The 13211-nt window shown below is 45.9% G+C and overlaps 1 protein-coding gene across 1 annotated transcript in view; it reads left to right on the top strand.

Annotated features, from left to right (window-relative positions):
* The window catches only part of CEMIP (cell migration inducing hyaluronidase 1), a 175511-nt gene that overhangs the window by 90686 nt on the left and 71614 nt on the right, over positions 1-13211 (top strand). Inside the window, exons 2-5 of the mRNA XM_023193397.1 lie at positions 3293-3402; positions 8065-8211; positions 9066-9204; positions 10253-10489. Coding sequence (XP_023049165.1) covers positions 3309-3402; positions 8065-8211; positions 9066-9204; positions 10253-10489 — 617 coding nt within the window. The 5' untranslated portion in view covers positions 3293-3308. The remainder of the gene's footprint in view (positions 1-3292; positions 3403-8064; positions 8212-9065; positions 9205-10252; positions 10490-13211) is intronic.

Genomic DNA, 13211 nt, shown 5'->3' on the forward strand with positions numbered 1-13211 from the left:
AGGTGACAAGCCCTGGACTCCGGTGCAGCTGGGGCTAGGGCTACCTGAAGGGAGAGCAGAGACTCAGGTGCCCGGTGAGCAATGGCAGTGAGGAGAAGCAGAGAGCGACGCCAGCAAGCAACGCCTCCTGCCCCTGCTTTTGCTCTTGTATCTCTTGACCCAGTGAGGCCCAGCAACCACAGGGACTGAGTAGCAGTTGGATCTGGGGGCAGACGAGCTTCTGGAAAATTTTAGCTTGTTATTGTGAAGACTTGTGGAGTATCCCAAAGTGCTGGCTTTCGGAAACGGTTGCCTGCATTTTCTTCTGCACAGGCTCTGCTGAAGGAGTTTGCTGCACCCTTGAAGGGACAGGCCAGCTCAGGTCCTCATGGCTCGATCTCTGAGCAGCCCTCTAACCCAGTGAGGACAGCGGTCAACCAGTCTCCAGCTAACAGCTTCCTGCAGAGACTTCCAGCATTGTTAGCTAATGTGCGCTCTTCTGAGGCCTTCAACAGCTGGGAACTGTTTCAAGACTATCTTGCCAGCTAAGAAGCGGAATCCCAGTTCTTGTTGCCAGAAAGCTTTTAATGGCCAATGGAGAATCCTGTCCTCCCTTGGTGAAAGAATTCCCAAGAGAAATTTGGGAATCTTTTAGGATTCACTTCAACAGAATGTTTCTCTGGACATGTGTCTTCAGGCACTGGAAGCCACTCAGGGGCAAGAAAGCATGGATGACCCCTTGCTCAGCAATGTGGGATTAACCTCTTTGGGCAGGGCAATCTCTCTGCCCCAGTGGCTTAGACAGCTGGCTCTGAGACATAGCAGAAGGTCTCACAAATGTTAGGAAAAGGGGGTTGAGCATTATTCCTCCATGTGAAATTATTTTTGCATTTATCCAGAAAGTGACTCTTTTTTGGTCTTTGAAATCACCTGTGATATAATTAGAAGACATCAGAGTTTCAATATCCATGTCACCAACCTCCCCACTTGGTACCTGGGAAGTCTGAGGTCCACAGAAAGAAATGTCTTAATGAGGGTCACCCAACAAGTTAGGGCAGGAGGGATACCCCCACCCAGCCTACCTCCTATACCCTGCCGCCTCCAACCTTGCTGTCTGTCATCTTCCTTTACCAAGGAGGGGTTCTTCTGAAGCCATGATGATTTGGGGCCCTTTGGCAGCAGACAGCAAACTATTAATACCTTTGGTTTTTCTAAACAGGTGGAGACCTGAAACCAGGGTTCTGGCTTTTCTCTGAGGACCATAAAATGCTGCTATTCCTGGGGTCCCCTTCTTTCTATTGCAAGGAGCATAAAATGGAGCACTCCTCTTCTGGGGGCCATGGGAAAGGAGCCATTCCCAGATGCTGTGATGCGTGACTTCAGCAATCTGGCCGAAGCGACTAGAATGGGCCCTGTTGTTCTCCACAGAGCAGGCTTGGGTCAGGCAGGGTGGCTGTTAAGAGGACACGGCCAGCATTGATTCTGGGAGTATCGTTTCCTCCCTCCCCCAGCCTCCCAAGCACACCTGTGTGGGAGGTACCAGGCGGAGGGCCCAGCGTTCTCCTTTCAGACCCCTTGGCTGTCCCAACTCACTGAACTCGCACAAAGAGCTTCACTTTGAACCGAAAGGTCAGGAGTGATCAGATTTTTCACTGAGCTTGTTCAAAGGGAGGAGCCTGGGCTGGGTGAGATAGATTTTGGCCCTTTTCTCAGTGTGGGAGAGTATCTGTTTGTTCCTGGACACAACTACAGTCATATTCCTAGGAGGAATTGGGAAGATGGCATAGAAGCTGCAGCTGGCCACCCCCAGAGCTCATCTATGTTCTCTGTGTGTGCTACAGAGGACTTGAACAAAGACATCTCTCCAAGTGATATTATAGCCTGAAAAGGAAATCTCACATAGTTTCCTTTATTAAGTTCCTGTCTTGAAGTTTACCTAGACAGATTCCCATAGTAAACTTCTATATGAGTAAAAGGGAAAAAAATAACAGTGGCTTAAATAAAATCAAAGTTTAATAAACTAGAAGTTTAATTCAGGCCAGAGATGGTGGCTTACACCTGTAATCCCAACACTTTTGGATCACTTGAGATCAGGAGTTTGAGACCAACCTGGCCAACATAGTGAAATGCTGTCTCTACTAAAAATACAGAAATTAGCCAGGTGTGGTGGTGCACGCTTGCAATCCCAGCTACTGGTGAGGCCGAGGCAAGAGAATTGCTTGAATCCAGGAAGTGGGGGTTGCAGTGAGCCAAGATCCTGCCACTACACTCTAGCCTGGGTGACAGAGCAAAACTCTGTCTTAATAAAATAAAATAAAATAAAATAGCTTAATTCTCTCTCAATAAAATGAGTCCATCATCTAGGGCTATTTTCATTCTACACAGGGTCGGGACCTAAGTTTTCTCTCTGTTTGCATTGGCATCCTCAGTGCATGCATGGCTGCTACTATATGGCCCAAGATAGCTGCTGAAAACCCAGCCATCATATCTTCCTTCCAGCTAGCAGGAAGGAGAAGGGAGAGAAGAAAGCCTCTCTGTCCTTCCTTCAAGGGAGTTTCCTGGAATTCAGACACTATGCTTCTGCTATATTGGCCAGAGCTGAATTCCAAGGCCACAACTAACACAAGGGAGACTAAGGAATGTAATCTTTATTCTAGGTAGCCATGTGCTCAGATAAAAACCAAGGATTCTGTTACTGAGGAAGGAGAAGAAAATGAATATTGGGGACAATTAGCTACCTTTGCCACATCTTCCTCCTAGATAGATAAGAAGAGGGTTTATAGCATGCAGGCATCTATATTTATGTTTTCAATATTAATATCCAAGGCTGGATTAGAAGCATAGACTGATAATGTAAAGGTTAGAAATCATCCAGTCCACACCCTCATTTTAAAGTCTAGAAAACTGAGATCCAGAGAGATTAAACAGATCATCTGAGATCACACAGCAAATTGGTGGAATCTAATACCCAGCTCATGTTTAGTTGGAGTATTTTTGTTCTGCTCTGTTTCTTAACTTAAGAAAAAAGCTTCATTCTGGAGGGGAGGGAGTTTTGAGTGCCAAGGATGAAATTCCATCTATCATTCGGTCTCTGAGCTGCAGGACACAGGCAGGACAACGGTAGGGTTTTCATGCCCCAGTCTGCCCAGCCTTGAGTTGTGGCAGCTGGGGAAGCCACTGGTGAGGACGCTGCACTGGAGTGTGGGCTGGCTGGAGTGTGCACATTCTGGCACTGCCTGTCTCCGTGTCAGCCCTGTGTACTGATTCCAACCTGCCGAAGCTGCATGTCTGACTCTGTGTGCTTCTCTTTCAGGGAGCACGCTGCCAGGATGGGAGCTGCTGGGAGGCAGGACTTCTCCTTCAAGGCTATGCTGACAATCAGCTGGCTTACTCTGACCTGCTTCCCTGGGGCCACATCCACAGGTGAGCACTGCAAACAGATGGACCTCTGTATCTCAGCATGGAAGGCACGGCCCCTCACTGGAGCAAGGCTGCTGTTGGGGGAGCCAGGAGAAGGAGCCATAGGAGTGGGTCAGGGTGCCTGGGCTTTGGCGCCACCTTACTAAACTCCTTGGTCCCCAGCGCGTTTCATCCTGGGCTTCAGTTTCATCATCCACAAAATGAAGGGATTGGACTAGAATCAGGGGTTGCAAACTCAGTGCCTACAGGAGCCAGGTACCTGATACAAATGAGTGAAGCTGACCAGGTAGGGAAACACTTTTCTCAGTTGTAGCCAATTGCTACTGTGGGAAGGTGGATCCCCTTTTGCAGGATCTGAATTTTTCAGAGAAACCAGAAATCTAGAGCTTTATGTAAAATCTCCCTAGTTTTTAAATGTTACCAATGAATTCAAAATGTAAAAACCACTCTAAGAGGCTGAAAAATAAATAAAACCCCACATATCTGAGAGACATCTTTCCAACTCTGTCTGGACCACCTGGTCTCAATGCTCCCTTCCTGCTTTGGTATCTTAGGATCTGGGTACATTAAAGTACTTTTCAGCTGTGATGCTCTAAGCCAGGTTTAGATCTATTTTCCTATCTCAACATTGTCTACGTTTTCTTCAAGTGATTTTCAGTTAACATCTAGAAGTGTAAGGTAAGTTTCCCTGGGCTACAGGAGACACCGATCAGATCATCCAAACTTGGGACAGAAGACAGTGAGAGACAGGGACAATTTTTAAATTTCAGATGGGGGTTTAGTGCTGCAATATTATAATCACCATTGATTACTCTTTTATTAATGCTATTTTTATGTCCATTGAGTTGGATGCTTTTCTGTAAGAATAAAGAACCTTACATCAAATTTATATTTTGTTTTTCTCTACCCATTGATAGAAGAAAATAATTAATAACTAGTGAAATTCCTTCACTGTGATTTCTTGAAGAATCTTTCTGATCCTTAGGGGACATAGCAAGTAGCTTTTTTGTTTGTTTGTTTGTTTTTTGTTTTTCTTTGAGACAGGGTCTCACTCTGTTGCCTAAGCTGGAATGCAGTGATATGATTACGGTTCACTGCAACCTCTACCTCCTGGGCTCAAAAGATGCTCTCATCTCAGCCTCCCTAGTAGCTGGGATCACAGATGCACACCACTATGCCTGACTATTTTTAGAAGTTTTTAGTAGAGACAGTGTCCCACTATGTTGTCCAGGCTAGTCTCGAACTCCTAGGCTCAAGGGATCCTCCAGCCTCGGTTTCCCAATGTACTGAGATTACAGGTGTGAGCCACCGTGCCCAGCCAGTAGTCCTTATTTTAACTTTCCAGGCAATAACTGGCTATATTACCTGAATTCATTCATTTATCCTTCTTTCATTTATTGAATTAACAAACACAGAGTGAGCATTGACTCTGTGCCAGGAACTGGGTTTGGGTTTATCTTTTAGGGTGACTTACCCTAAAGGTGATCCACCTTGGAGAGGTGCCCTCAGGTACTTCCTTTGATTATTTCTTCCCGCATCCTGGCACCTCTCTTGCTGTTTGCATATCAGCCATGTGGAAAGGGGCTGAGCCTCTGGTTCCCTCTGGCCTGTGCTTTTCTCTGATGTCAGAGGGATGTAGAAGCCAACCCTTGCTATTCATGCTCCAAGTAGGTCGGGCTTGCATTCCCTCTCAATCCCGCTTCTAGTGGCCTCTCCTGGGAAAGTGAGGGTGGTTGCCATGGTGATAGTTCAGCGAAAGCCCTGACCCTCTTTAGACACTTTCTGATTCATACAAATGAAAAGCCACTAACATTGGCCTTCACTGAGAGGAAAATGTCCAGCTCCAAAAAAGGAGTGTCCATTCAAGGCCAATCTTGCACCTGCTGTGCTTTAGCGGTGGTGTCAGAGCTTCTGGAGAGCTGGGATGTGTGGTCACACAGGTCAGACTGACCAATTTCAAATCCAGATGCAAAGTCTATGCAAACTCCTGCACTTGGAGAGTGAAAAGGACAGTCAGGATTGTCCTGGCAGATGTGGACTACAAGGCTGCAAGGCTTTGTCCAGTGGAGTTGCAATGGCTCCTTCCAGCATACTCATGGCTCCTTGCCTGGACCACTGGGATCCTCAGCTGGCCACATATGTTCACCACATGGCTGGGAATTCACCACCTGGGAGCCTGACACTCTTGTCCAGGACTTGATGGAAGGCAGCCCAGGGCCTCTGACTGGCCTCTACTGGAAGCCAGCCAAGCACCTGACCCTGTCTGGAGATAAAACCAGCAGTGGGTTTTGCAGCCCAGCCCTCAAGACCATCCTTGGCTGCTCAGTGTCACCGCAGAGAGCCCATCCCACCACTGGCAACTCTGCTCTTATATTAAAATGGAAAGTCCACTGATGAGCAAACCCATGTCTTCCCATATTTTTTCCTTTTGTTGCCACTGCTTGAGCCCCTTGATATTTACAATAGCTGGAAGAGCTACTTTGGCGAAACTCTAAAAAATATGAAATTCTTTTCTTAATGAAAGAGATCCAAAGCCTGTGCTAGGGCTAACAGCAAGGCAGAGGGAGCCTAGAGGAGGGTTGTTATGGGGCTGGAAGTGGGGATGAGGATGAGATCTAGCCAGTGGACACTGAGTGCCTACACTCCGCTTTGGAGAGAATAGAAGGGCCAGTAGCTGCCTTTGGATGGGCAAAAGGGACAACTCAGTGCGGGTGTGGGGTCTGTATCTGGTGCTGCTGAGTGCAGATGAAGGGGGAACTTCCTTCGAGTTTTCCTTGACATATATAAGTATGGGACAGACACTCTTACTCTGGAGATAGCTGAATAAAAATCAAGGAGCATTTAGAACTGACATGCCAGTAATTGCATTGTATTACTCTGTTTTCATGTTGCTGATAAAGACATACCCGAGGCTGGGTAATTTATAAAGAGAAAGAGGTTTAATGGACTCACAGTTCCACATGAGTGGGGAAGCCTCACAATCATGGTAGAAGGCGAAAGGTACATCTTACATGGCAGCAGACAAGAGGAAATGAGAATGAAGCAAAAGGTGATTCCCCCGATAAAACCATCAGATTTCCTGAGATGTATTCACTACCATGAGAACAGTATGGAGAAAACCGCCTCCATGATTCAATTATATCCCACTGGGTCCCTCTCAAAACACATGGGAATTGTGAGAACTACAATTCAGGTTGAGATTTGGGTGGGGACACAGCCACCATATCATGCACTGAAGCCAGAGTTCCTCCCAGGGTTTGTGGCACCCTCTTTGCTTGAGAGACACAGCTTCTCCTAGACTCCCTTCTTCAGGGCCTGACCTGTGAGCTTGCTTCCATTCCTTCCAGTACCTGCCCCAGAGTTTCTCATCTGAAACCTTGCCCTGCCATGAGCTTACCTGCACGTCAGCTTCCCGCCTCCTCACCACCACCCCGGGTTATTTTGAAAGCTACTGTTTCATACTTCACACCCTTCTTGTCACAGAAAAAAAAGGGCACCGGGGCTTGTTCTCGGAGCCAGTTCATTCTCATCTTGTTTTGTCCATTGTCTCTTCCCACCTGTTTGCCTCTGAATTTTCCATGCTATTGATGGAGATTGTTCCAGTCTCTGTGACAGCACCAGTCCTCCTCACTCAAGCCTTGTTAGCCATGTGAACATAGAGACTTCTTCCTGTGCTTCTACAGAGGTCAGGGAGAAGTGCCTCTGCAATACCCACCCCAGGTCTTTTTAGACTCAACTAAACATATCAGACTCATTAGGTGACCATATGTCACACTGGTCATCAGACTCCTTTGGAAAATATAGAATGGGAAACACAGATGCCATCAGAGCAGCATCAGGCTCCTCTCTTCCATGGGAGTGGTCCTGGCAGCCTTCCAGACAGCCATCCAGAAGCTGTTGTCTTTGGTTCTCCAGGTGACAGCTCAGGTGAAAGGAAATAAGAGTGTAATTGGACAAGTGTGGAAACCACTGTGTCTTAGAAGCCTCATGCCCCACTGGAGCCAGTAGCAACTCCATAGATGTAACTTTCAGGGTTCTTGCAAAATGTCCCATTATAAGAGTCACTGCACTCAGGGAAGCCTACAGTATGACATCTCCACCACATATAAATATAAACTATAGTTTCTCCCAGTTTAGATGACATTCGCCAATCAGGGGTCACTTTGTTATAAACAATGTTGCTAGGTAACAATTTATATAATATTGTCTTTCTCAGGTTTCCAGGGGAACAGAGCTAGAAAATTAACCAAAGGTCTAATTCTCATGCAGAAAGGGAAAGAGCTTTATTCAAATGTTGCTTTCCAGAAGACAGAATATCTTGGAATCTGAGTAGTCTGGGTAAATCATCGCATAACTTCAGAGCTTGGAATGTCCTGAGAAGCCATCTATCTACCCTTTATTTTGTAAATGGGGAAACTGAACCCAGAAAAGGGAAGTGACTTATTCACAGATATGCGATGAATTCATGCAAAATATATGACTGGTCCCCAAGGTTCCAGCCTCCTATGTCAGGAGGTTTCTCAGCTCTCTAAGGTCTTTCTTTTAGCTCTAACAGAGAAGAGGCAGGGGCCTTAAAGATGCATGGGAGTCCCCCTTTTGGCCTGTAGCATTCTTGCTTGGTGAGGTTGGTGGATGGGAGCAGTGACATCTCTCTGTCCTTGGCAGTGGCTGCTGGGTGCCCTGACCAGAGCCCTGAGTTGCAACCCTGGAACCCTGGCCATGACCAAGACTACCATGTGCATATCGGCCAGGGCAAGACACTGCTGCTCACCTCTTCTGCCACAGTCTATTCCATCCACATCTCAGAGGGAGGTAAGCCTATCTCTCTCTGCTGCTCCCTCTTCCCTCCACTGCCCCACAACTTGGCAGATAGGATGCAGGTTGCCATGAGCTCAGATGGACAGAATAAACATCACATGCTTTGGGTTCATGTTGGCATTTGGTTGTTTGAGATAACCATCAGTTCTGAGCTGTTAGGAATGGCTTGTCGGAGGTCCAATCTTAGTGAAAGGAGCATTTATAGAGGAAACGCCTTATTGGTGTTTTGAGTAATTCTGCTTATCTTACCTTTAGAGGCCTGGTCATTGAATGCAGTACATGCAGTGATGGCATTTGAGCAGACAGACATTATATTTACACATTGTAAAGCAGAGAGCATAGAAAAGGAATTACAGCCAGCCCTCTGTATCTGTGGGTTCTGCTCATGAATTCAACCAATCCCAGATTGAAAATATTCCAGAAAATTTGCACCTGTACCGAACATGTACAGACTTTTTTCTTGTCATTATTTCCTAAAAATACAGTTTAATAATGATTTATACAGTATTTACACTGAATGAGGTATTATAAGCAATCTAGAGATGATTTCAAGTATATGGGAGGATATGCATAGGTTAGATGCAAATATGCAAATACTATGCCATTTGAACCAGGGACTGGAGCATTCATGGAGTTTGGTATCTGTGGGAGGTGCTGGAACCAATTCCCTTCAGATACTGAGGGATGACTGTACTTGTAAGTACACCAAGCAGAGAAATGTTTGGAAGATGTGCCTTTTTGCCTGTCCCGGTGAGATGGGGGGTGCTTAGGGAGTCTGCCCTTGGCTCTGATATAACCTTACCCTTAACATTGTGTTATTAAAACCTCCCCCAATGCTACCTCTTCAGGCAAGCTAGTCATTAAAGACCACAATGAGCCCATTGTTTTGAGAACCCGGCACATCCTGATTGACAACGGAGGAGAGCTGCATGCTGGGAGTGCCCTCTGCCCTTTCCAGGGCAATTTCACCATCATTTTGTATGGAAGGTGCGTAGACCACTCCTACAGATCAAATGCCTCCCGTGGATCTGACAAGAGGGAGGCTTTCCAAGACAGAGAGAGAGGCAAGAGGGCAAGACTTGCCTGTAAGATAGGAATCATTCTGTCCTGTCAGATGGGGATCATGAACAAGACAGACATGGTGATTTGGGAGAGCTGAAGTCCATGAGGCATGTTATTTATAGTGGTCTGGATGCTATACTTGTTTTAGAGACGGGTCTGCCAGCCTTTCAGCTACCTTCCAATCATATCATGTTCAGGGAGGCTCTGCAAGTGTTTATATAATAGGCTACGATGGACAAGATACAGGAAAATTCCAAGTGGTACTTGTCCCTTGGCTGTGTTCCCTCTTTAAACAATTGAGAGTGCTAAGAAGTGAGAGCCAGGAATGCACAAGGGTATGCAGTTAATGTCCAGGTGATTCCGCATGTGATATGGACCACAATACAAAACACTTAGAACTGAATGGAAGACGTGCCAACCTGTGAACTAATAATTGGCACTTCTGCTTGGCCCTGAGGGCTTTATTTTGGTCTGGCTTAGGAAGATTGGGTTGCTAATGTTTTTTTGTTATTGTTGTTGTTGCTTTGAGATGGAGTCTTGCTCTGTGGCCCAGGCTGGAGGGCAGTGGCATGATCTCAACTCACCACAACCTCTGCTTCCTGGTTCAAGCAATTCTGGTGCCTCAGCCTCCCAAATAGCTGGAACTACAGGCATGTTCCACCACACCTGGCTGATTCTTATATTTTTAGAAAAGATGGAGTTTCACCATGTTGGCCAGGCTGGTCTTGAACTCCTGACCTCAAGTGATCTGCCTGCCTCGGCCTCTCAACGTGCTGGGATTACAGGCATGACCCACCATGCCCTGCCACTAGTGTTATTTTTACTGACCTTAGGCGATAAAAGTGTAACTGGCTCTATGGTGGCTATGGTGGGGAGTCAGGGAGCTGAGCTGTGACTCCTAGGTTCCCTCTGGGTTCAGTATCCAGTAAAAGAGATGTGTCAGCCAACTTTGGGAAGCTGTTTTCTCTTGCAGGGCTGATGAAGGTATTCAGCCAGATCCTTACTATGGTCTGAAGTACATTGGGGTCGGTAGAGGAGGCACTCTTGAGTTGCATGGACAGAAAAAGCTCTCCTGGACATTTCTGAACAAGACCCTTCACCCAGGTGGCATGGCAGAAGGAGGCTATTTTTTTGAAAGGAGCTGGGGCCACCGTGGAGTTATTGTTCACATCATCGACCCCAAATCAGGCACAGTCATCCATTCTGACCGGTAAGGTTTGCCTTCACTTAAACGTATACTCATTCATTGAAAGTACGCTTATTTAGTGTGCTTCCTGGCCAGGTGCTGCTCTAGGTGCTGGGAGAACAGCATGAATGAAACAGACGGAAATCCCTGCCTTCAAGGAGTTCTGTCCTTCCCCAGGCGTTGGCCCAATGATGCTGTATTGAAGAGGAGCAAGCATACACACATACGTATACATAATGTAGTTTCAGATTGTGATAATTGGTAGTAAGTGGGAAAAGAGACAGAGATGCTAGAGTGTAACTAGGGAAGACCACTTTGGATAGGGTGGTCAGGGAAAGGCAGTGTAAGGACACAACATGTGAGCTGAGAAATGAAGGGTGAGGCTATGTCAGGGAAAGAGTGTTCAAGAGAGAGAACAAGTGCAGAAGACCAGAGGTGTGAAAGGGCATGACATTCTCAAATGAAGGAAAGGCCATTAGAGTGGCGGGAGCACTGCGAGTGGCGCAAGAGCAGCACGCAGTCACTTGGGAGTTACAGATGGGGATGGGACAGGACCTCGGAGGCCATGGTAAGGAGGTGGGTTTTCTTCTAAGTGGGATGCAAAGTCACTGAAAGGTATTAAGAAGAGCGTGAGCTGATTTAAAAGAACTTTCTGGCTGCTATGTAGAGAATGGTTTTAATTGTGGAGGCAAAAGCAAACACGGTGCAGGGGGTTAGGAAGCTTCTGCTGTTGTCTAGGCAAGACATGGCAGTGGTGAGACCCAAAAGGAATGACGGTTAGTGGATGTGCCTGTGAGATGTTTGGAAGGCAGCATGGGCAGGTGTAAGCTGGCAGATTCTGCCAAGGCTGGACCTGCCCTGCAATCCCAGGGGCTCTCATCCTGGCCCTTCAGAGGGAAGGACAGAGGTGTGGTAGACAAGCAGAGACAGAGCTATCCTGGGGCTGCTGGGGGAGGGAGACAGGCATTCCTCAAGAACAGGGCCCAAGCTGTGGGTGTCACCATGACGGCAGCAGGAGCCAGCTGTGGTCAGGGACAGGGTGGGCAGGAGCTCAAGTGCCTGCTGGTACTCACAGACACCCAACATTGCTGGTAAACATTAGTACCTTTAATGGTCACTGGACTTTCTCCCCACAAAACACTGTTCATCACTTTACCCGTCAAATATGCTTCAATCTTCATCAAAATTCTGTGAGGCAGGTTCTGTTATTATCCACCTTATACACATGAAAGCACTGAGGCTCATGGGCTAAATTTACTCAGTCACAAGGATGGAAAGTGTTGGAGATGGGATTCAAACCCAGGTGTGCCTGTATTGCCTCCATGGACTGCCTAGTGACAGCCATTTGCCTTGCCCTGAGACTGAGCAAGGTTGAGCCCACAGGAAACAGCTGACGCCTTGATTGACAGAAAGTATGTCAGGGAGCCCCTGCCTTCATACTAGAGAGGATGGCCTCTTCAATTGTGTGCTGATCTTTTTGGTGCTGTTTCTTAAGTACAACACTGTTACTTGCAGAGATCCAACTTAAAGTTTATTTACTGATCTGTTAGTGAGAAGTGATCTGGACAGATGCTGTGGAGATGGCAAGGACAGAATGTCTGTTTGTTCCGAATATCTTTTGCCTAAAGTATGTGTTGGTGATCTCAATAATCTGATAGATGAATGTGTATGAGTAAAGATATTAATAAGCACACACGCGCGCGCACACACACACACAAGTAAATGCAAGCATAAGTCATCTGAGAAGGTCACTCAGAGAAGCAGGAACTTAGGTCAGCTCTTGAAAGGTAGTAGGTGTTTGATCAGGTAGAGAAAAGGTGGGAAGGAATGATGAAGACAGGAGTGGGTGGGTTAGGTGGTCACTAAGAAGCACTAGGCTTGTAGCAGGAGCTTCCTGGGGAAGGTCAGCGGAGGGTGAGAGCTTAGGTGGGACTGGACCAGATTGTGCCACAGTTAGAAACAAGTGTGAGGACCCAGGAGCAGCTATCCAGCTACCACTGGTACCAACATTGTTTTTCTTTTCCAAAAACCTCCTTAGATTACTTTTCCAGATTCATTTTAGAACTATTTTTCCTTAAGTTCCAAGACATATTCTTTAGGAATTTCCACTGTAATTGCATAAAATCTTTATCCTTACATGGGGAAGAGTTTGAATCATTACAAAATTGTGTCTTTGCTTTGTAAATTATTCTCACCAGGAGTATAGATTTTTGTGTGTGATTTGTATTTCATGGATATTTTATGTGCATGAGGGTAGGTTATCAGTCAATTTGGAGATTATTAGTTCTTGCTCTTATAAGAGATCTGCTGTCTAACATTGTACAATACTGTACGGTACACTTAAAATTTTAAGAGGGTGGATCTCAACGTAAGTGCTCTTACCACAATAAAGTAAAATAATTTTTACTTTATTAAATTATTAAATTAATTTACTTTATTAAAAATTTATTAAATTAATAAAGTAAAAATAATTTTTAAAAAGTAAACAGGAGAAAATAACAATGCAACAACATTTACAATACTCAAATGTTATATGACTGCTACTGTGTGAATCAGATTACATTTTAATGATTCTAAGATACATTATCATAAGAATCATTAACAGGTCAATAAATAAACTTTAAGTTGGATCTCTGCAAGTAACTCTCTGCAAGCTGCTCTAGGGGTGGGAGAAGGGATTTGGGATAGTCTCCATGTCATTTCCAAGAATTCTAGGACTGGTGTTTTAGTCTGGATCAGAGATATA

Source organism: Piliocolobus tephrosceles, chromosome 6, assembly GCF_002776525.5.
Source record: "Piliocolobus tephrosceles isolate RC106 chromosome 6, ASM277652v3, whole genome shotgun sequence".
Lineage (NCBI taxonomy): Eukaryota > Metazoa > Chordata > Mammalia > Primates > Cercopithecidae > Piliocolobus > Piliocolobus tephrosceles.